General features: G+C 35.6%; 1 protein-coding gene across 1 annotated transcript; it reads right to left on the reverse strand.

Annotated features, from left to right (window-relative positions):
* Positions 1 to 110: 110 nt before the first annotated feature.
* Positions 111 to 25,116, reverse strand: LOC110461365. Its single transcript, XM_021514811.1, has 17 exons — positions 25,059 to 25,116; positions 24,158 to 24,394; positions 22,174 to 22,368; positions 19,406 to 19,515; positions 15,922 to 16,051; positions 14,057 to 14,281; positions 12,420 to 12,661; positions 12,035 to 12,177; positions 10,584 to 10,699; positions 9,847 to 10,415; positions 9,307 to 9,471; positions 8,435 to 8,636; positions 7,802 to 7,996; positions 6,947 to 7,104; positions 5,661 to 5,978; positions 3,412 to 3,516; positions 111 to 1,223 (listed from the first exon to the last, which is right to left on the reverse strand). Exons 1-17 carry the CDS (start codon positions 25,108 to 25,110, stop codon positions 1,071 to 1,073), a joined length of 3,315 nt encoding a protein of 1,104 aa, XP_021370486.1. The 5' UTR covers positions 25,111 to 25,116; the 3' UTR covers positions 111 to 1,070.
* Positions 25,117 to 25,405: the final 289 nt, after the last annotated feature.

Below are 25,405 nucleotides of genomic sequence, written 5' to 3' on the forward strand. Positions count from 1 at the left end.
TGTTCCATATCACAATTTAAAATAGTAACACAATTTAACAAAACATTCCACATTAAACCAATGTTCTGATAGTATATTTTCCCATAGAAACACAATGTTCCAGGGTAACAGAAGTATTACAGTTATTCTATGTTACTAAGTAAAAGTGTTTTACAGTTACACTGTACTCAAAAGGAACATAGTGTCCATATCGACAGCATATTTCGCAGAAACAAAATATTCAACACAATGCTCCAGATACATTCCACAATATTACCATGTTCCGTAGATACACAATTCCATGGTAACACCATCTTCCACAATATTACCATGTTCCGTAAATACACCATTCCATGGAAACACAATCTGCCACAATATTACCATGTTCCGTAGATACACAATTCCATGGTAACACAATCTTCCACAATATTACCATGTTACGTAGATACAAAATGTACACACTTCCATGGTTACATAATCTTCCACAATATTGCCATGTTCCATTGAAGCACAATCTTATACATCAACTGTTAACACAATATTCCATAGAAACTGAATGGTGAGAACAAGCTGTTGTCTCAACTAAATGTATAAAAATAACAATAGCAAAGAGATCGAAATGCTTTTTATTCGTTTATGTTATATTAAGAAAATATGAACACCTCGGACCTAAGAAGAGTTGAAACTTTTGAGTTGCTTCAAAGTCATTTATTTGAAAGTACTGATATTGAAAACTTTATTTTGAACTGTGTTCACATCATATCATGAAGTATATGTCACTACCATTTTGATATTTTCATACTGTTCAGTACTTGAACTGAAATTTGTCTATTATTCAATGACATTTTGTAATGTATGGAACAGTCAGGGAGGAATATATGGTTTTAACTGGTTCACTGGTCAATCTTGTCAAATTTACTTGACCGTGTCAGGGAAAAGTAAATAGATGAAGTCATTTTTTATTGTTTTAGTAATATTGTAATGTAACAAGGTTTGCATAATGTGGATATGTTTAATTTCAGCCGTAAGTAGTGATAACATGACGTGTTTCTTTGGTACAATGTAATAGCATATTATTGGTTTCCCAGCTCCTATGTACGTCCGTATATAAACAGCAGAGTACTGGCAGCTCCCGTCCCTCCTACTAACTGTCTCGGGCCTTTATCTTTGACATAGTCTGCGGCCATTTGCATATGAGCGTCATCATATGGCGCCATGCCTGCATAACAGAATGCTGCCCATCCCTGAAAGAAAAGAATACTTTCAATTATCATCTTTATTTGAACCACAGGTCAGTTCTAAAAACATTCCAGGGCATTGAATGATTTTTTTTTTATTTAGTTACATTGTATTTTGTTTTTGTTCAAGAAAATGATCTATTTTATTTTTATAATTGCCACAATCATACAATAAAATGTTTATGATCGGTATTTTTTTTGTTTTTAATTACTTGAAACTGCTTGGTAAATAGCTAGATATTATATACATTTTATATAGAAAAATGCATTAAACAGAGTGAGGATTGACTGATAAAAACGAGATATGCCTCGTTTGCTACTCTCCTTCCTTTGAAAAGTGCTAATCACGCATATATATTACATTGGTTAAGTTACAGTTTCAACAAACGAACATCGGACGTCTATGAAGTTTCAACAATGAACTGATATTGCAATATCCTGTAAACGTTCCTGTTTTAGCGCACTCAAATTTTAGCGCAATATTGAATTTTGATAGATTAGCGCATTTATGAACTTGTGCATCAAGAAAAAATGTAACAAATACATCTTTTTTTTCCAAGGCTAATAACACTAGTTTATCATGCGTTTGTGTAACAATCTTCCAAAAAGTCCATTAATTATCAGGATGCGGACCTGCCTCGTTTGTATTAAATTTCAAAACTTCAAGAGAATCATTATAAACAACGTTTTATTGCTGACTCTACTAGTAACTAACTGCATTTAGTAGTACCATTAAATCATGGTTACAGTCCTAATGTGACACTGCATAATTCTGAAGAGGAATATATGGATGTGAATGTAAAGAATTCTTTTGGTCAATCTTGAAAATCCTCTCATGAAGAATTTTTCTTCTGTTAGAACTTTACAATACCATTCCTGTATCAAACTATAGGAACGCATTAGTTCTTTGATTACCACAGCGTTCTTTTCCAAAGGTAAACAGATATGGTTGTACATTATTTTGGAGCATATTATATGAAAAACATATCAAAGGCCAAAATGATAAGATATAATGGGGTTGAATTTGTGAGCATCATTTAATTCCTTGTTTACAATATTTTTGTTGAGATCGATGGCAATTTTAAATCAAGGACGCTACTGACTTTCATACATCAGCTGCTTAAGGATTAAGAAAAAAATAATCACAAGTTTAAGAGCTAGAGATTCATTGGGGCGCCAGACTAAAGGCATGTCTCATAAACCGGCAGCACAGTTCTACTGAAATCTGTCAAACATTTTGAAACAACACGTAGCACTGTTCTTCTTAAATATGTCAAACGTTTTGGAACAAAGAGCAGCACAGTTCTTTTCAACGTTAGAAAATATGTGTTTGTTATCTTCATAACTACTTACTACGGCTATGTAATCTTGTTGTAAAATACAGAATAAGGCAAACAATTGCTCCTTTTCCATTTTTCTGGTGATTCTAAAGTGTATATATTTTTTTGGCACGAAATTATAGCGTCAATATGTAAGGGGGGGGGGGGGGCACATATCTGATAATTAGAAAAAGAACAGAGAAACTTTCAAACATAAAAGACGACATCAGCACAATATCAGGGCTGCTACATGTATGTTTAAAAGTTTCTTGCACTAATGATTATAGCATCATTAGACGCATAGTAATGGAAACGAAAGTGTAGGAAGGTTGCTTTCAATTAACAAGTCTTGTTCATAGAACATACAGAGTGGTTCTCTACTCAACAAAGCTGTCAGCGCTTATGGTGGAGTCGATTATTACAATATGTACAGCAATGAAAATGCAAGCGTCAGAATATCATTTGCTATTGAACATGCTTATTTAAAAGAAAACGAAAATCAAATCTGGAAAGCTAAGGATATGAAACCGTAGGCATCATAGTGGACTACTACATGTACATGCACCAATGGAAAACATAATATATCTACATAGCTAGAGAAATGAAATCGGGGCTTATGGTGACAACTACTGCCTGCATCACTATGTAATCACTTTGCTGATCATTTAAACGATCTTATCCACGATAGTTTCATTATTATTTTAAGGTAAATTGACGAATTCAGCATATTGAACTGCACAGTGTCACTGTTTTAATATGAAAATGCGAAAATGGAAATCAAAACTATGATAGTCTCAAAATCAATATTACAAGAAAAAGTAGTTATATCTCGTTATCACAGATAACACCAAGGTGAGAGGTCGGAGTGTTCTTACCGAGTCTAGTTTTCCCATATCACTGGGATTCGTCAGGTGGTAGTCTGGTGCAGTTTCTGGATGGATGGCTTGAGTACATGAATTTTTAATATGTGATGCCCAGTCCTGAAGAAAAAAAAACATGACAAAATCAGTGAATGATTAAATTAATACTGAAAGAAAGATACCACAGTAACCAAATAATAATAAACCTGAAATAGTCGACGAGAATATATAGCAGCAGGACATGAGATGATATCAAGACAAAAGGAAAGAAAAAATGGATCCGTGTTCCCTCAAAAGAGAGGGAAAATACCTATGAAACAAAAGGAAGTAAAACCAGATGCTCGGGAAAGGTGGGCGTGTCCTTCACCAAATGTGGCACCTGTCTTGATATCTTCAATAAAACAAGAGATGTATGGAGTCACCTTAGACCTGATCTACAAAGAAACACAGAAATTAATGGGTTTTAATTATGTGCCCCTCTGGTTGTACATTGTTTTAGACAATGAGAGCGTTTTGGCCTCTTAGTATCGCCGATGAGTAGAAGGACGAACTAGCTGTATGATGTAGCTTAATCCCTTGTTTGGCAAACTGTATCTATTACCAAATCTTAAAGGTTCAATCACCTCTGTGTGCGTGTTACGTTCATCAAATGTTTTTGTCAGTGTGGCCATATTCAATGAATACTAAATTGTTTAATTCTTCAATAAATAAAAGTCTATGAGTATCGTTACTATGATGCTAACTCACTAACAAAATATATCTAGACCTCTCATCATTTCTGTAGCAGTCGATGTATGTTCAGAACACGGATTGATGAAAACATCCATTGCCGTCTCCGTGACCAGGCAAGTTTTCATGGACAAGACAAGTCTTGTAATGTAAACATCAAGATGCCTTAACGTGAAAATCACATATATCGACACTCTTAATACCCATCAGGGTTGATTAATCTCTCCTCCTCTTACTAATACTAACTACTTTTTGCAGGCTTTCTAGATTTAACAATTTACTTTCTCCCTTACTTTTCCATACCCTTTAGGTCACTCTCTACACCAAACCCTTCTCTCCTCACACGTTTAGCTAGTCGCGCCAGCCCTCTACCTCCACGAGAGACATGGCTTTGAAATCAATACTATGATAGTTATCGCCACATTTTCCCCAAATGATAGACATGGTTACAAGGCACGATCTTGCATAAAGTCTCATTTGCCATGGTAACGAAGTCACAGGTTTAAATTCAATCTAATCGTTTCTGTTGAGGATGAAGATTAAATCAACACTTATCTCATTGGGAACATATTTCTATTTACCAAAGTACTTAGTGAAGTAATGAATCATACACCTATATCACCATTTCTTGCAATGTATATGGCCAATTATAAGCGTTCTTAAAACGCGTTGGTGGTTCGTGACATGACGTAAATAGCTAGTTATTATGTATCCCTAACTTTCTCAATATACAAGCGTTATGGCTCTGGAAAGATTTTGAAGGAATGGGAAATTACTACTTTATATGTAGTTAAAGGACAATGCTGTATTTGTGGTACTCATGCACTAGAACCATAGTACACGTATATACCGAAGCGTCAGGTCTAGGTTCATTAAAGCATATTGCCATTGCTTTGGTAAGTTGTGTTTACCAAGCATAATTCGATGTCATAATTTTATTGCGCTGCTTAATGAACCAAAAGAGACATTTAGTGCAACAAAATTAATTTGACTTTCAATGAAACATCTTCCTCCGTATCTGTTAGTAATTACTACTTATTATTCGACATTTTATATAGTGCAATATTTAGTTAGACAAAGCACTTTACAATAGTTCTACACATACAATCAATTACTATCAATAATACAACATGAGGACCTCGCATTAGATTAAAGACTGCTATGAAAGAATCTATTGTACAGAAAACACATCTCCCATATATAAAGGGAATGCATAGGGCGAATACATTCAAAGGATTCGAGATAAAGAATTTTTAAAAATGGCCCCTCATACAGCAAACGCATATTCTGTAAAAAAAATGTTATATATCAAACATTCTGGTATTGCTGAGTGTCTTTTAGAAATGAAACATATACCTTATAGATAAACAGGTTAAGATCAAACACATTTCTTATGTATACCAGTTATTTTATAGATAGATCAAACACATCTGTTATAGATCAAGTATCTCGTATAGAGGGATAACGTTTTTATAACGATTCTATTGTTGGAGAGAACCCATCTCAAGCACATAAATACGAAATAATGAACTGACCTGGTCCATCCAGTACTTTGACGCCGCGGTGATGGGTATAATCTGAATACCAATAAGACATGCATGTCTCATAGGAAAAACATTAGGTGCGCATGGCCAGTTCAGCGTGTAAACGTAAAAGTTGTCTTCAGCTATCTGTCCTACCGCTCCGTACCCTCTGATGATTGGTGGAAAATGAGCCTCGTTGTGATTCCGCACGTGAAAGTACTCTCGCACGGATTCAATCTCCGTGGCAAGTGTCACCTGACCAGTCTTCTTCATAATGTCGTCATTGTAAGCATCTCCCAACGCAGCGAGACCATGGTAGCAGTTCAATCCCTACAACAGAATTTGTTTGTTAGAAACGAAAGAAAGATATTTTCTACTTAATGATAAACCTTGCTGTTTCGATTTTATAAGATGAAAACAGATTCAAGAAAAACTAATGAACAACAGGCAGATATATCGTTTTCTGACTGTGTTAATGAAATTGCTGACCAAGGCACGTATTCATGAAATCCTTCTTGTGCTCAAACTCAGATTCTGTGTTAGCGCCCAATTTCTTGTCAGAGATAAATGAATGAATATTGTTTTTTGTAAGTGACAAGGAATTTTTGAACATCTTCATGCGGAATAGTGTTGTAAATGTTTACACTAATCTTCTTGATTGTGACATATGATTAAAGCGAGTTTTAAGAAAGTTGGCTTTAGCACGGAATCCATGCTTGAGCATGAGAACGGTTTCATGAATACAGGCCCATAACTCTAACACAACATGCGTTCATATGTAGTGCTGCAAAATATATGTTTCATGTTTGAAAAATAGCTGTGCGAACATAATTACCTGATATTTTACAAGGGTAATACATTTTCACATTCTTCACAATGAGAATAATGCTAAGGACAAACCCTGTTCTCATATAATTTACTCCTAAGGACTATTTAAGTTACAATTTAGATCGAAACACTCAGTAAAATTGAATTTCAATGCGTCTATCCTTAAGACACATACGTATTTCTCAAGCGACTACATCTCAGAATGGGACTTTCCTTTCGTCTTCACATTTTACAATCAATACCTTGTAGGACACTACTTCAAGCAAGGAATATATCCTCCTTATTTCGAAGGGCTCCTACTATTAAGAAAACCTATAACAATACAATCGTACATGTCTTTCTTAAGAGCTCTAGAAACCTCCCGAGGAAACATAATATAAGAAAAAGTACAAATAACGCTTTTATTGTTGTTTTACATTGATATTTTCGCTTTTTATGTCCATTATACCCCTGTATAACACTATAATTACCTCCGATGATGATTCTTCCTGTCTCTGCCCTGGAACCACACCTGTGGCCCATGAGAATCCCATGTACGCGTCTTTATGACGTACCACGGGGAAATATTTGTCAATGTAGCTCGGGTTACCAACGTCTCTGGCAAGAGCGTAAACACGTTCTTTGTGCTCTGGAAAAGGGCGCACATAAGTATATAGGCAAATGCACTTGTAATGATATGAAGCCTGCTTTGCTTTGCTTTGTAAAGCAAACCTTGACAACACTCATAAACGATACATTTACGAAAAATGTATACACATTACAAATATTAACATTTGATCTGCTGTTTAACACATATATATATTTATACGATAATGCCAGAACACAAAGACACACAAGAAGTAAACCTAATCAAACAAACGAAAATTACGTCGATACAATGACGTGATACATCAATTTGACCTTTTACCCGAGTAGACAACCAAAACCAAATACTTCTTAAAATTCACAGAATTATATCCGAAGACTACATTTTTGGCAATTCAGAATTATTATTAACCACATCCGCATACAGGTCAGATGGTGCAGCAGATAGCGTACTCGCTTAACAAGGCTGCTTGGGTTCGATTCCCTGTTTTGGCATGAAAAGGTATTGGATTACCTGCAAGACCATGACCTTGAACCTTGACCGCTTTTAAACACCCCAATTTGCACATCTTCATATTTCACAGTGTATCACCATGTTAAATCAATAAAATTATTTGTCTTTTAGATTCCGAGATAATCTCCGGAAAAGAAAGTGCGGACGGAGAGACGGACACGGTGATCTACATCTCCAATGCAGAGTTATAAGTAAGATATATAAATATAACCATGTCCATACTTACGTTGGCCCCAATCCTGGTGGTGTTTGACGTAGTAAGCGATGGCGTACAGAAAGTACCCGAGGTGGAAGTGATGGTCGTTGTAGTATGGGAAACCAAAGTCGTAGCCGTACCCGACATCGGCGTTATTAGTGGCTCGGAGGAATAGACCACCCCATACAGTGTCATAGTGGAACTTCCACATGTCGGACAGGGAATCTTGTATAAATACGTATCATAATTAGAAACCTTCCACCCAATGATAATCTTCATGTATACAACATACATTGTTACCCAATTAACAAACAACCCACATAATTATGTTTATCTTATATACAGAATGGTATATAACAAAATTACTCAATACAGACAAAATTAACGTGATCATCACAACATCTAAGTCAATGACAAGTCTATAATTGCAATCCGCCGTCGATTTGTATATGTAAATTAAGTTGACAATATTGAATATAATGATGTAAATTGTGTAGACAGAATTATAGATAACCCGTGAAAATTATGTTAAGACATTATTGCTTATAATAGTAAATAATATTATGTAAGACAATTTTGTATATACACTGATACAAATACGGATACTGACATTTAAGTAACCCATTTGGGCAAACTGCACAAAGGTAGACTCGCTTTCAATACCTTGGACACGGAGCCATTTCTCCAGACAATTCTTGATTTGCGTGTCTATATTCTCATAGTGGTCTGTTCCGAAGGCTCGTGATATGCTGGCCAATCTGGCAGACAAACCTATTGCTTTCCCTAGGCCGTAACTGTCCCATTGACTACAGATCGTGTCAATGTTGTGCTCGGAAGCGTCACGCGCAATAGCTGTCAGGATATCCTGAAAAAAATAATTTCATGAAGGATATCTATTGCCTTCTAATTTTGTCTATGCTTGTGGTTATACATACGGTATTATCAAGATTTTTTTGATTTTTTTTTTAAATAACGAGTTTTATCCATTATTTGTTTTAAGTTTAACCATAGATACACTCCTGTACATCTTTAATGTTTATTACGGTTTACGTTCATGTGCTTATTTAAGCACAATCAGATTTTAATGCATTATAGAATTTCATCCGATTTGCTCGACGATGAATTATTGCATCAATGATATAGGCAATAGAAACTGCAATAGGTCCAATCATATTTTAGCGTAATATTTTAAACGCCAAAAGTGCTAAAATAATATTTTCGATCAAATATATATATATGTGCGTTAACAGTAACCAAATATCCAGATTGCAGTTACAGCCAATATGAATGCAATCGGGTTGACAGAAAAATAATCATGACGTCCTAACGTACGTCATTCTATTTATCTTTCACCAAGATTGCATTCATATACACTGTAACTGCAATCGGACAGACGTTTAATACTTATATGAAATATAAATATTAGAAAACATTTAAGGATCTGCGTACTCTTTTATGATGTTTTATATAATTTTGAACATCTTTGACTCAATGATTATCACAACTATTGTGTACCCAGACTAACCAATACTTACACTAAGTTGTTTGTTATTTTGTTTAATTTTAGTGACTGCAGCTTCGTCAGGTTCCATCGAAGCACGAGGAAGGTTCATCTCGAGCAGCCATTCAGTACCCTCGTACCCTTTAAAGCCGTAAACTGTGTTTTTGATGTTGCTGCTACTGTGTGCCATTTGAAGTACCTGCAACAAGCAAATTAATGTCCAATATACCTATGTGATATGTTAAAACAATAATGATATTATTAAAGTTTACATGAAAGACAAACTCATGAAAATTGAGATCATAAAACGTTATCTCTTTAATCATAAGGAGTTTCCTAACGTTGTTTTAATAATTTTAGCTAATGCATAACTTTGCGTTGCAGATATAAACTTTATAAAAAAGTGTTCGATGAACAAAAAAGTGTCCACCATATTCTTGAATTTCAATTAATGCTTAATTTTGAGTATAGCTGATTCATGTGCAGGTGTGATATGGGGATATCAAAAGAAGATGTCGTCATCTTTGTAACGAATAAGACGTATGTTAACAATTCTTCTCGACTAAGTACGTACATGATGAGGCATTGTAACCATGAGTAGTTGCCCGGATGATGCCGCAGCATATTGATTGTTGACGTTCCACTCGAAATTTACATACGCCTTATTTGCCGAATCAGAGGCACAGTATGATGCAACTGGTTTATATGAATATAAACCCAGATTGCTGTCTAAAACATTGTCATTGGAATTATCTCCCCTTGGTCCAGCTCCTAAATAAGCCAATTGCATGAGACCGGAATAGGCGCCACCAGACTGTGGAGAAAACGTGATTGTATTGTCTCCATTGTTTATGTTCATGGTGACGGCTTTACTGAAGTACAGCATGAATTTTCTCGTCTGATTAGGGAGTTCATCGCCTGGTTCATTGAGCTCCATGATGAACTTTGTGCCCGGCGCAATGTTAACATGGTGGTTTGTATTTGTACCATGGGAGTTGGTTGGCGCTTGGGTCGCCTGAGTTGGCGCTTGTGTGACAGGAGGTGCATGTGTTGGAGCTTTTGTTATCGGAGCATGTGTAGGTGCATTTGTTGCTGGAGCATGTGTTGCTTGAGTAAGTGTTGGTGATTGCGTGACTGGACCTCCTGCAATTTAAAAAAAAAATAAAGATATTAATATAAAACACAAATCACATTTATGCATATGTAATTCTATTAATATATGGGCATTGGAGGAAGGCATGAAGAGGGTACGGGAAAAATCCAAAACAAACCAGCAAAATCTCCTTTAAAATGTTATAAAAAAGGACTGACCTCCCTGGAAGTAGGTAAGACTATTGATACTAGGTCCTCCGCAAGTCAGTTCGTACGGAGCCTCCATCCAGTGTTGATATGGTAACACTGTCCGTCCTATCACATTAAGAGCCAGTCTGTAATAAAAACAAACATAAAATCCATAACACGTCATGGTGATCGAGACCAAGAACCATGTCAAACTTCACTTCAATACATATGTTATAAAGTATACAAATGTAGCTATATAATGTATTGTTTACATTATTACATTATCGCATCACTCTCGTCGATCAACGCCACCTGCTAATTATAACCATGGATGTCTAGAGAGACACTATCATTGAACGAAATAGTGGCGCAGGAGAAAAAAAATTAAGGTCTTAAATGTTGCAAATGAGGAGAGGTAGCAAATCACCAACATGAAAAGGTATTTGGGTGGCCTGCCCGACCATGCTGTATTTCTCCACGTACTATGCTTTCCTTCTAGATACTACCCTCCACACGTTTCCATTCGGGCAAGCAATAGTGATTCATGTAAGTTGAAACATAATATTTTATACTTTTGGGGAAATAAATAAACTTTATATACTTTTTATGAAATCAGTTTTATTAAGTATTGGAATACTGTATCTTCTACCAAATTTAAAAGGTGCAGTAACCTGTGTTGGGGTTAGGGTTAGGGTTATTATTGGTTTTACCGAGAAGAGGGTACATATGTTCCGGGATTCTGTAAGGATTCAACATGTTACTAAGCAAAGCTTTACTGTTTACACACACCTTCATTGACTTAGTGCTAAACTAAAAGGAACATAATACATAAAGGATTAAGCTGGACGGAAAGGCAGCGGAAGTAGGTAGTGTCTGCACATCTAACGGAAGTAAATAATTCCTGCATTCCTAACAGCAATGAATGGTATCCGTACTTCGACGTGAACCTAAATATACCAGCATGTATACTAGAAGTGAAAATGAACCACATTATTAACAGAAGAAACATCCGTGTTTCTTACGGAAATTATAAAAGCCGCGCTTATATTGGAAATAAGTTATACCCGCACTTCCAATGTATTTAATAATAATCGCACTGCTATCGAAAGTCACTATTATACATACTTACATATATACGTGGTTTGTTTTTAATAAAAGTAAAAAAAAAAATGTATACGGGAAATTACAAATACAGCTTTTACTGTACGTTTTCTCAAACCATTTGCTATCTTAAATCTGGTAATTTGCTTTTAACATATTCTTTTAATGCAAACCCGTAATACGTGTTTTGTAAATCCAAAACTGTTGGCATTTCCAGTAGACTGATTTGTTTCCGTTTGCGGAAAATGCCAAATGTTCCCAATTGGTGTGTTACTAATAAGGGCATATAGGTGAAGCGCGGAATTGTTTGTTTATTTTTATGTACGCTTACAGTGTACACACGCGAATCATTTGAAAAGCAGTGATATGGAAGTACAAACTTCAGTCGGCTTCCAGACATGTGTGTCTTAATGATGACGTATTGTCCACTCCTTGTACATTTGTCATATGAACACGTATGCATAGGTACACATCGGGCAGGGCAGCCTATCCACTCATTGTCATTCTCCAGAGCGTATTGAACCTGTAATATACAATATTTCGTGGTTTAAATACAAAAATATTCCATATACTGCAGTAAAATAAAATATTTCACAGTGAAACTAATGTTATTTTTTTACTGCAATAGTTGACACTGTTAAATTTTACAATATTTAAGTTTGGCTATTTCTACAACTTTCCACAACGTTAGACTATTCCCATGTTATATTTTACATTGTAGCAGTATCCAGGTAAACAATAACATTGATATTGTAATAATCTTACTCTCGCTACTCCAGGTAAATTGTGGTGGCCGAGGTCTACCCGTATTTCTACGTCATGGTTCGGGTTACACGATGCAGTGAACTGTATTTCTGATATGGCTGCTCTTTTATTCGTTCCTATGTCGTCCTCAGTTTTGTCAGTAGTTTCCCTCCTTCCACTGCACGAGACCTCCTCAGGATGGTCTATCCAACTCCAGGGCAATATATAATGCCCTATATAGTTAATGGCGAATCCCATTCTACCTGTTAGTAGTTCAAGTATTACATATTATGAGATTTTTTTTTTTATTTTTTTTTATTTTTTTTTTATTTGCACATTTGTAACTACATAGTAGTTTGAAGGCAAAATAGTGAAACAAAGTGAAATACATACATAGACATGTGCATGTAGAAAAGTCGCAACGTGATTGCTTATATTTCTAATATGCATTAACATTTATGTTATCTGAAATTGTTCATTAATTTCCATGCCTTGATTAGGAATATCTTTAATGTCCCGTAACACGAACGGGCATTAGTTCAGAAGTAAGAGACAAAGCCAAACAACAATGTCGAAGCAATTATGTTATGTAACATAAAACGCATGGCGTATGGGTTTTTATTGCACAAGATGGAACAGGTTTCTGTGAAAATTGTTCGATTTTCTTTTCATTGTCGAAAGAAAGAATGATAAGGTCATATAGAAGCTGGTGTCCACAGATGATAGAGTCCCTAAGGGAGTATTGCTTACATATTACCATCTCACCTAATATTGACTTTATTAAAAATGTCAGAAATATAACCAGCTCAACTTGATACAATACTTATTACAAACGTACGTCTGAATTGGTAAAAGCATTGCACGGTACACTTTCTAGCGATTAATTTGTCTTTCGAATAATTTCTGTAAATAATTTGATAGAAAGTTATACACAGTCAAAAATTTGAAAAAAGAATACTTGTAACTAAACATTTAATATATCAAAACATATTGGAAAATGTGAAAGTGACTTTTAAGATAAAGACACAATGTAAAGGTGTCTGTATGTTGAATTACCGTTTATGATAAAGGTTTTATAAAAATCGCTTTTGGAGTTTAGCTGTCAAGACAACAACATAATTTAGTTAAGAAGACAGCTGAATTATTTAATACTCATGATAAAAATCCTCATCATAAAATCGAAACAAGGGGGCATTTAAATAGTGATTATAGTCTGAGGTTGTGTACTTTGTGTCAATTAGAAAATATCAAACACGAATTCAATTTTGTATTAAAATTTTGTCCAATTTTGCGGACTTGGGAAGGAAATACAAAAAGACTCTATAATATTTGAAGCTAAACAATGTTAAAGTTATTAGAAATATTGTCGTCAAATAATACGAAAGATGAAGTTTATCTCGCAAAGTTTTAATACTTTGCTAATAAGAAATAGACAGATGCTTTACAGTGATGTAATGTACCTCCCCACACTGTTTGTAATTCCGTCATTGTAATTTGTGTTCATATTATAATGTTTGTCTGATTTGCACTGTTCATACGTAGAGTTTGCACTGTATTGCATACTGATGGGCTGTGCATCTCAAAGTTATCAAGAACTTGAACTTGGTAATTAACCATCCAAACAATAGATTGTTAAACTAATCGTTCGATATCGTTACCCGAGGCGTTTGGAACGTCTATATCAAGGCGAAGACCGTCGTTACTGAGATGACAACTACTAGCGTCACAATTGTGCATAGTGTGGTGACTGCCCCATTGGTCTCTTCTGCCTGCTGCCCACTGAATCTTGTTCATCTCTTTTATCGGTTTTGAGTTATCTAACCGGATATGTAAGGTTCCTCCACTACAAGTGCCGGAAATGTGACCACTTCCGGCATCTGCCACTGCAAAGACAGGTTAATACATTTAAAATAATCGTATTAAATGAATTATTTACTTTGTTAATGTAAGATGAAATAGTTATTCATGTCATATTTAAGCTTTTTCATCACAAATGCGAATTTTCAGTTTACGGTGAAGACATTAAAAAATGGAGTTTTATTTGTGTATATGTATTTGTGCGGTTTTTCTTTCTTTTTTTTTCTTTTCTTTTCTTGTATCATCATTAATCATTCATGCATGCATGAGTGCATGTTACTACCTTTTCGAATAAATATATGTAGAGTCACAATATTTAGGATTGTTTTTTTGAAGATAGAGCATTATAAGGACCTATAGAGCCACATGGCAGAGAATAGTACAAATGTCTCTGCTTATACCTATTCTTTACCACGTGACTCTATAGTGTTAGATATGTTTTCTAAGACATACCCACAAGTATAACAATTGAATAAAAGGTATATAAACTCTAACGAATGATCGAACTATATATTAGTACATTACTGTCATGTTTTGTTTATTCATAACTTCAAATTTTGAAAAATAACTCCAGTTTGTTTACCTAATCCATGAGTTATCAAAATAAAGTGTACCATTTCTGACAACATACAACGGAAATATCTGAACATAAGTGATATCGTGGTAACTGTATGTCAATACTTACTAAAAGGAGTATTGATGCAAAGTCTAAAAATTAGGACAATATATATCACTCGGTTTTGTACACTTCCAATTATATTTCCTGTGTCAAAGTTTAGATATGCCTAACGTGGTCATATAGATACTGTTAAATACTGAATACCTATATAAATGATACAGTTTGCAGTGGGGACATAGGTATCCCCGTACCACTGCCAGAAACCTTAATTATGCATAATAAGTTTATCGGCTTACTACATATGTGATAAATCATTTCTGAAAAAAATAATTGGCTTAGCAGGAATTTAATAGATAATAGATAATACAACAAAAATGAAAATAAATCATCTACACAGCAGTAAAATAAGTATTCAAACACAATAGGGTCATACCAATGGTTCGAACGTTAAAACTCATATCAATTAAATGTTGCTTTAATAAACAGAGATACCATGTCAAGAAGTATCCTGGCCAAGTATAAAATAGAACCTACTGCAAAACAGCCTGGTATTGCATTGTTTTATGTATGACCAAATATAAGGTAAACCTTGGAATACAAATTGTACAATGTTTTATAAACAAGTTTCCTTTTACACCATATACTTTGTTTATTAGAACACCATATTACCATTACCAAGTCCTGGTATAGGAGGATGTGAAACAGTTAATTTGTAACCTATGTAATAGGCAATCTTATCGATAAAGTAAAACATAAAAATAAAAAATGTGTTTACTAATGGCGATTAAAACTTGCTTTTACATCTATTATAAAGAAAACAAAATCCGTAATCAGATTACATTGTAACTTCCAAAGCATTAATTATGCCAAAATTCATTTTCTCTTCATTTGATAGATTGCTGACAATCATATATATAAACATTTTTCGTGAAATATTTATCCACGAATTCGTCATTAAAACAAAATAGCGCATTTTAAAATCAACAAAAAATAAAATGCTACACTGTATATAAGACATATTTTTGAAACGATCTCATTATCACTTACTGGAATTCTCCTTGGGACAGTTAAAATGCACGGGTTGTCCATTGATGCTGCTGAGACAGAACGGTTTGATGATTGGGTTGGCGTTGTTAAACAGATGTGTTAGGAGAGCTGCGCCTCGTACAATCGGTACCTGTCAAAGGATTTTGCATAATCGTAACAAGCGACAAATGTAGACTCCTAACAAAATCGTGGTTCCTTTTGTTCCGTCAATTTAGGAACATATAACGAAACATGACTGATTTCCTGCCCTAGTTTGATATACTTGGACCAGTATATGTATCTCCTCAAATATGTACTATTTCTGTTCTGAAGCGTCTCCACGATTTCCCTGATAAGCTGATTTTAGAATTACCTGACCTTGTTGGTTGTCGTGTCCATATTATAACGGCAAACAACGAAAATCCATCAGAAACACGTCTATTTCTGATTTAACTAATCCTTCAAGGCCACACTGCTGTTTTATTTAACCTTTTTTTTTGTTGAGATGCTAACCTTCTCGCAGTTTTGTCGTACTTAACATCACATTGCGTGTTTGGAAACCACATCTAAAAAAGGATCCCCTAATAAATCGGGGTTATGCAATGTGTATTATTCTGAAAACATTACCAAGGCCAAATCATTTTCAATTTTTGACTGTGGATATGTTTGGGATTAACATGTCAATCATACAAAAGCACTTGATTACTGACCAAAAGGGTTATCCGTGTATGGTTTGTACTTGATTCATATTTTGAGGCTGGAGCATACAAATGCATCAACACTAGCACTTTTTGTTCACATTTTCCCAGTGCCAAATAATTTGAGGTCATGTTAAATTTTGATAGTATTAGCTATTTTTTCTATTATTTTTTTTTTTGTGGCGAAAAACTAATTGTTTTGTGTGTGATAATTTTGAATCAAACACAAAATGTAAATTAAATAAATAAAAAATATAATGGTTTATTAATAAAAACAATATGCAAAAAAAATACAGCAATAGTTCTCAATATTGAAGGCTACAATGTTGAAGGTACAACGTTTTAGATTAATTTTAACAAGTAAAAGAAAATAACATTTCATTTAATGTATATAAGATGAACTTAACACACCCACACGTGATTTCAGCTTTAAACATGTGTTAATAGTCTGGTAATAGTCTGGTAATAGTCTGCCAAAATGAATTTTACTGCATCACACAGCTGTTTCGTCCTTCTAGTTGAATATCCGAATTTGTCTTTACTATTGTCGAACAAAAGGGAAGGTGAGTACAACCTTCAATTTAATGAATTTCAAAAAGTTAAGTACTGGAGGATTTTAAACTTAATAATTAGTTAAGTGTATATAGAATGAACCGTGCCACAACTCAAAAGATATTACTGTGGTCATCAAAACTACGGCAAACCTCGGGGACTAGGAAATCCACAAGCGGAGTCTACCGCCATGCGTCATGAAATATATATGCAAGACCACACACTTGTGTTTTTCTAACGAATCAGAAAGCACGAGTGTATTGCGCGGACGAATATATTCACGAGTGCGCGGAGAGCACGAGTGAATATCGATACAAAGATTTTATAACTTTGATATTTTTTCGCAAATACCTTTTCAGTTCTCCATGACAAGGGGATTCCCATAAAAAGTAGTTCCGGCTAGTAGGTAAATTCAACATTCCGTATTGCACATGTGCAAAACAGAACGTTGTATTTCATTGTCTGAAAATTGCTTGTATTACTATAACAAGATTCAACAGGTATGTGATAAAAACATAACACACACAGAGGTGACTGAACCTTTAAAAATCGGTAATAAATACCGTATGCAAGAAATGGGTTGCATTGCATGATACAGTTTTTACGACCGTTTACGAAATTTTGCTAATATTAACAATATACTAGAAGTTCTATCATATTACGATTTTGTACTGTGTTTAACGTTCTCGCAAAACCCAGGGTCATATTTATATCTATGGAGACGGGTACCTAGGGAGACATCACTGACAGTTAAAAGTAGAGAACTGAGAAAAAATATAAATTATATATAGATCCCAAGTGTTACAAATGGGGCAACATATCAAACTTGAGTATCTTCAACATAGAACACAGAAGAAAACCTCTGATCCTGAAGGTGTCACATAGGTTTGACTGTTACGTTAACCTCGGTGGAAAACAATAAGCCTATACTTTCTCTCGAAGGGGTAAAACGTTAAAGCAAATAAGGGTGAAATCGGAAAAATATAAATTCCAAAACGTCAGATAAATAACTAAAGTGTTGTATTTTGGGGGCAAAGCTGATCAATTTTGTATTGTTTATACCTCTAAATAGTCACAGAAGAAAACCCCTAAATATACGGGGACCCCATAATAGTCACGTCTTATGAAAAAAGCATGCAGCTGGATTCAGCAGACGTTATCTATTTCAAAACCTGTGCCTTTTACGATACACATGCAGTGGGATACAGCAGGTTTATTCTTGGTTTCTACAATGTCCCTAAACAGAAGACAAGGAAGAAACCAGCCCGATTCTGCAGTTGGAGCCTATCTTAGTCGCCTCTTACGATCATGCAGTGGGATATAGCAGGCATATTATTTTCCCGAACCTGTACAGGTTTAATGTGTCTGAAAGAAGTAACTTGAGGGAAGTGTGAAAACCAATGTATATAGCGATAATAAGGACCTATAATGAAAGCAAGGTAATGACACAGATACAAATACATTAAAACAGCCCAAGGAATAACTTGTATGGCTTTCATGCTTATCTATCGAATTATTGTATGTTTTAATGATTCTATTTTGACTTGTATTGCAAATATAAAGCAAACGGTTTTTCATTGATGCATGTTAGATGCTGAAACAGTAAAGCGTTGAATCATCGTTGATTATATTTGCGAATCCAAAATAAAAATCCAACCGTAATTCAACGTTGAAATAAAGACGTTGAAACAAAGTTAAAATTGCAAACCAAAATTACGTTCAAAACGAAGGTTATGCAGCGTAGAAAATCAACGTTGAAGTGTCGACTGTGTATAGAACTTATCAAATAAATGATCAAAATCGCGCTGAACTTACGTATAAGGATAAATCCTGTTCTGTTGAGGTTTATTTGGTATAAACCTCAATGGGTCATGGAAAAATATGAACTGCTAATGTTGAAGTTTATGGGGTATATGCTGTTCATTAACTTCATTTCAAAACCGTTGAAGTTTATACCAAATAAACTTCAACCCTGGTTGTTCATTTAATTTGTCTCTCAGCATCCGTTGAGGTTAATATCCTGAATTCCAATACAAACAGTATACATAAAATCTGTTATTATCCAGATTTTATGTGATAACATTGAGTCATAAAATATGTCCTGTTTATTAAAACTTCATGGAAAGTACATAATGATACTTGCTATGTTACTTGCGTTCAAGTACTGTTAGTTTCGTAACAGTTTAAAGTATATAAAACAGTGTATGTTGACAGCGGAACCTCGATAATGCGCTAAAGAAAATGTTGTCATTTACCTCCATCGATCCGCCATTTCCGGTATACATGACGTTGGCATGCAGATCTCCAATGTCAGTTATAACCGGTTCTCCACTGCCGGCTATCCCAACTCGTACACCTGATCTACCTAGAATATTCGTGTTACACAGAAAATACAAAACATCTTTAAGCCTATTCATTAATTATAAAAAAACAAAACATCTGGAGTTTAATTTAAGTACGAGGACATCAGAGCATGGAATACACGTGTGATTTATGCGAAATGACTGTTATTAACATGAATAAAATATAATACTATATCTTGAGCTATGTACCTATATTACTAAGTGAAAGCTATCTTGGCTACCATGTGTAGCCTCGGTGGTTTGGCACTACACGATTTTAAAATTTTAACCAATGTTTGCCTCCACCTCGAACCCCTGAAGGGGATCAAAAAAAGTGAAATGGTCCAAGTTTTCATTCTTTTAAACTGTCGATAAGTAATAATAATTCTAACAAGTTTGGAACAATTTATAACAGAAAAATAATATTTATTTTCCATTAAATAATAGATGGTAAATTTTGCAACCTTCCCAGAATCAATGGCACTCCCCAGGGGTGGGGGGACATATAAGGTCATATAGTTTTGACGTTCCCTAAGCCATAGCTGTTTCTTGTATTTTTTTTTTAGAGTTTTGTGAAATTGTTAACGTGGGCAAGACGGTCAAAAGTCGATCACAAAAAAGGTCACATAAAAATGAAAAAAGACCTGCTGTATCCAATGCATGATCACAAGAGACAAATAATATGTGCCCCCCCCCCCCCCCCCGGGATGGTTTCTTCCTTCCTTCCAAGAATAGAACCACTGTATGTGTTTTGTAAAAGGCCTCTTATGTGATATCTTTTCTTCTGTGCCTTCTCCTAAAAGGACATGGAAGAGATCAAAATTGATATTCTTTCTTTTTCAGACGGCGTCTCCTTTGGCAACCGTCCTCATATGACACTAGCTGTTTAACCACAAACAAACAAACGTCGGGTAATCGAAAAAGGTAATGGGATAAACCTAATTGAAATCGTATGACACGTTCCATACACTTTAAACAAACTGCTATACCACATTACACTAAAAATGAATTTCGTTTCATAACAATTATCATTATCTTAAAAAAAACACCACCATATACTGTAGAGACATACTATATATAACAATAGCTATGTATATCAACGCTATGATAGTTATATCCCGTGTATAATCAGACCAAAATTACCTGTCGTGTAGAACCCTGATTACCATGTAGATCCATATATATTCATAGCAGGCAAGTCAATACTGATTTGAGGAGTATTGGTAGAGCAATCGTTCCAAATAATTGATCTCCCAGGTAACAAGTAAAATAAACGTGACATCTCAGGACATGCATATATACTTTACTCATTAACCATGAGCGAAACAATGGTTCAAGTGTTTGCTATAGTGTGTCAGAAGAAATTACTCAATGTGAATAACAACTACACGCACTGTTCAGTACGTATTTTAATTGTATCGATGTGATGTTCCACGTCAATATTGATCGATGTAAAACCGTTATTTGATATACATCTTGTATCTTTATGGTACATTTCCCCTTCAGGATCCCTGTCTAGGGCCCACTGTCTAGGGACCACTGTCTAGGGCTCACTGTCTAGGGACCACTGTCTAGGGCCCACTGTCTAAGGACCACTGTACAGGGACCACTGTCTAGGGACCACTGTCTAAGGACCACTGTATAGGGACCACTTTCTAAGAACCACTGTATAGGGACCACTGTCTAGGGACCACTGTCTAAGGACCACTGTATAGGGACCACTGTCTAAGGACCACTGTATAGGGACCACTGTCTAGGGACCACTGTCTAAGGACCACTGTCTAGGGCCCACTGTCTAGGGACCACTGTCTAAGGACCACTGTACAGGGACCACTGTCTAGGGCCCACTGTCTAGGGCCCACTGTCTAGGGACCACTGTACAGGGACCACTGTCTAGGGACCACTGTCTAAGGACCACTGTCTAGGGCCCACTGTCTAGGGACCACTGTACAGGGACCACCGTCTAGGGACCACTGTCTAAGGACCACTGTACAGGGACCACTGTCTAAGGACCACTGTATAGGGACCACTGTCTAAGAACCACTGTATAGGGACCACTGTCTAGGGACCACTGCCTAAGGACCACTGTATAGGGACCACTGTCTAAGGACCACTGTCTAGGGACCACTGTCTAGGGACCACTGTACAGGGACCACTGTCTAGGGCCCACTGTCTAAGGACCACTGTATAGGGACCACTGTCTAAGAACCACTGTATAGGGACCACTGTCTAGGGACCACTGTCTAGGGCCCACTGTCTAGGGACCACTGCCACTTTTCCGGAACGATTTTAGCTTCGATTACTATTACACTGCGGGACTTAAATGAACACGACTCAAAACGAAATTAAAGGGAGGTAACCCAATATTTGAAAAAAACCACACACAGTTAAGTGGGATAGGGAACAAAAACTTGAGTGGAGTAACCGGAAATATAACAGAGTATCAATATCACAAACAATACAATCAGAAATAGTGCAGAATAGAAACAAAATAGACCAGGTCATAGGAAATAACAAAACATATACATAAACATATATCATGAGAGTGTCTTACAGGTGTCATTTGAAATGTTGAACAATAAGTACATCATTGATGAATCATAATTTTACAAAAGTCTTCAGATAACGAAACTGGGAGGGGAGAGGGCCTGGAATCAAGATGAGAGCAACCGAAGTGTCACCTGAAAATGTGCCGTAACGATTTCCATCAGGACCGGAAGTAGTCTGTTTTAGGTTGGTGCCGAGGCTCATGAGTTTGTTCCATGGTTCGCCGCTTTTCCAGGCTGACTGCTGTTGCATTGTGTCTGTGCGTTGTGGGTCGTACCATCTCTCCATGGTATAAGCGTCGTAAGTCATGCCGTAGTTATCCATGGTCGCTGTTGTGAATTATTAAATACAACATTCGTTATTTAGCTAAATATTTATTGATATATCAATTAAAGTCTAGACAGTTTATTATCTAAAGCAAGTCATAAATAAGCACGCGTTTGAAAATAGGTAAATAGCAGGTGTGCTGTGCTACTCGGATTTTTTTTAATAGAAAAGTGCAAAAAGTACGTCCCGTTTCTATCAAGTGACCAAATCATTTAGGTGTCCTCATTAAAAAAAAAAAAACCAGTACATAAGAACTATCTTCATCCCACCAGGAGCACCACAAAATGCACCCATCGACGTGTATTGACCTAATTGTACTCATATCTGAAGAATATGTTTCAAAAGGTCTATTTCTTTTATTTCAAAAATTAGTGATAACATTGTGCTGATATGAGCGTGCTAATGGAGCTGCAAATTCCGGCATGTTTTCAGTTATTTTTACTTAAGTATATGCTGTGTTTAATAAGCCAATTGAGGAAATATTAGATACCTGAATATAAGCATGATTTGGCAGCATATTGAATGGAATACTCAAAGGAATTTAATGCAAGCGAGATATCAGTTGTTCACATTGATTTTCAGGCAATTCCATTTCTACTCAAGTTGAAACTACTACTAGTTATTTGTTTCCATGATATTGACCACATAACTTTGCCTGTCTAATTTGATCCCGTTTAGCTTGTATTATTCCGCCGCAACATCAGAAAGTTTTTGATGTATTTATTGAAATAATCAATTTGGATTATGTACATACAAAATGTACTTATGATATTCTTAACTTCCTATGAAAATGTTGTTTTAAAGAATGATTTTTTCCGGCACGGTCAATGCCAACGAACTTTGCATGATGGACTCTATTTCTTTATATATATCAAGTTAATACGTAGACTATCACAGGTACCAGAATATATGTAGGTATCTAGTGTTTCATGGAAGGCGTACATAAGTTCCAGGTATTAACTAGCGGATTAAATTGAAAACGACATGAACTATTTTGTAGTACATACAATTTGTCAAATTAGACACGTATTCTTTAAATGTTTCTGTAGTTACAAAATATTCAATACATTAAATGTACTTAGACATTCAATCGACTCTCGCGCGACTTGATTTTAAACAATTTTGTCGAAAACAATCATTCGTCTGATATTTTGAAAATTTGTGCGATGTTTTTTTTAAAAAATAAATGGAAGTTTAATCTAGAGGATGAATACAGCAATGAGAAAAAAAATGTGAAAGACCTAGGACGGAAATATAGTGCAAGGTTGCCTTGCACGCGTCAGCTGTAGGGAATTTCCCTTTAGCTCAGCGGTAGAACATCGGGCTGGAGAAGCCAAGGGTCGCGGGTTCGAGCCCAAGCGACGGCACTATCTTTATCACTTTTTTTCGTCCTACTACAATAAAACATAGAACAATGAAAACATGTGTATTCGAATGAAAAGCGAGTGCATGCAGTCTTCTGAAGCTGTCACACCATAACGTATACCGTATAAAAAAGGATTGAAAATAGTTCAATACGCTCGCACACGCCAGAAACATCAACAGCCATATTGGATTTGGTGTAAAAGCTACCGTTTACATAACGAACTGAACGTATCCATACCGAATGACTAGCGTTTGAGTACCGTATCACACATTTTTATGTAACTTATCACAGCGTATCAAAGCGCGTGACGAGCGTGTGACCACTATAGAACTGCCAGCGTGTTTGGAAAAAAGTGCCATACGCTGGTGTCATACGTTATGGTGTGACAGCGCCATCAGTACGTATTGTATTATATAATTGTTTACCTTCATACGGAAACAGCCTAAGTGGTACCGGATGATCTTTGATGACATTGGTCATGAAATGCCCAGTGGGAATAGCGCCTTTAGAACGTAGATTCTCCACCTTAGTTGGTCTGGCTTTGTTGCCGATTTCACTAGATGTTCCGAAGACATCACCAGGGTTCGATTGTGAAAACGGGTGTTCTTGTAGCTGGACGCATCCCTGGGGCAAAGCAGACTCCACCACTATTAGACTGGTCACTTAGAAAGCGAAGAAAAAATTGAAATAACTAAGCTTTACACTTGTCCACTAGTCACAAAAACAACGTAAGTCGACAAAACATGTTTCAGTGCAAACTAGATGAAGACAAAGTCCACAGGGTGCTCTACATGTAATATGATTAGAGCTATCTGAATTCAGAGACTACCTTCTGTAATTGCATAAAGAAAGCTTTTTTAACACTTTATATAAAACAAAACAATTGGATATTGGAGTTAAAAAAGAAAGTATGATGTTACCCAATCATCCTTTTCATCAGGTTGAGAAAAATTCTTGACAGCCTTAGAATTCTTCGTTGGGGTCAGGCGTATACAGTTAACATTGTTTATTCACATTTATGTATACATTCAAGTAACCTTTTCGAATCTATTATTTCATTTTGGGGTTAAAAAGAGTTTTGATGGATTTAAAATATTATCAAATTTCATGCAGCCAATTTTTTGTTCATTCCATACTTCCTTCATAAGACAAACATGAATTATACAACGACACGACATGACGTTTGACAGTTAAACTAGATATTGACATCAACTAACATACAACTACATATCTCCCTAACATGAATGTCAATTAATAATCATTATAATATGTATTTAAAATTATATAAAATGATACATTAATAATAGCATAGGAAATTTGATTTACCGAAAATAACCAGCCCTTGAATCATGGTGTGTTTGACCTCCGTGGTGCACATACAGCTATCTAGTCTGTGTCAGATAAGCTTCACTCGTGTTCTTAATATGTAATGCTTAGTTAGCTTATTAAAGACAAACAGACATTTTTTTTAATTTCTTTTTTCTCTCCTAATATTTGAAATATCGAAACATTTGATTTTGCTTTTCTCATCTTCTGATTATCGCGTTCCTTCCCTACCCGTTAGGTTTGTTAAAGGTATCAGAAATGTTTAACAATCCTGAATTAAATCACGACGTGTTAAGATGATCAGGATTTGAGTATTCAGACATTGAAGACGCATAGAAAGACACGCT

The sequence above is a fragment of the Mizuhopecten yessoensis genome, unplaced genomic scaffold, assembly GCF_002113885.1.
Source record: "Mizuhopecten yessoensis strain PY_sf001 unplaced genomic scaffold, ASM211388v2 scaffold10603, whole genome shotgun sequence".
Taxonomy (NCBI): domain Eukaryota; kingdom Metazoa; phylum Mollusca; class Bivalvia; order Pectinida; family Pectinidae; genus Mizuhopecten; species Mizuhopecten yessoensis.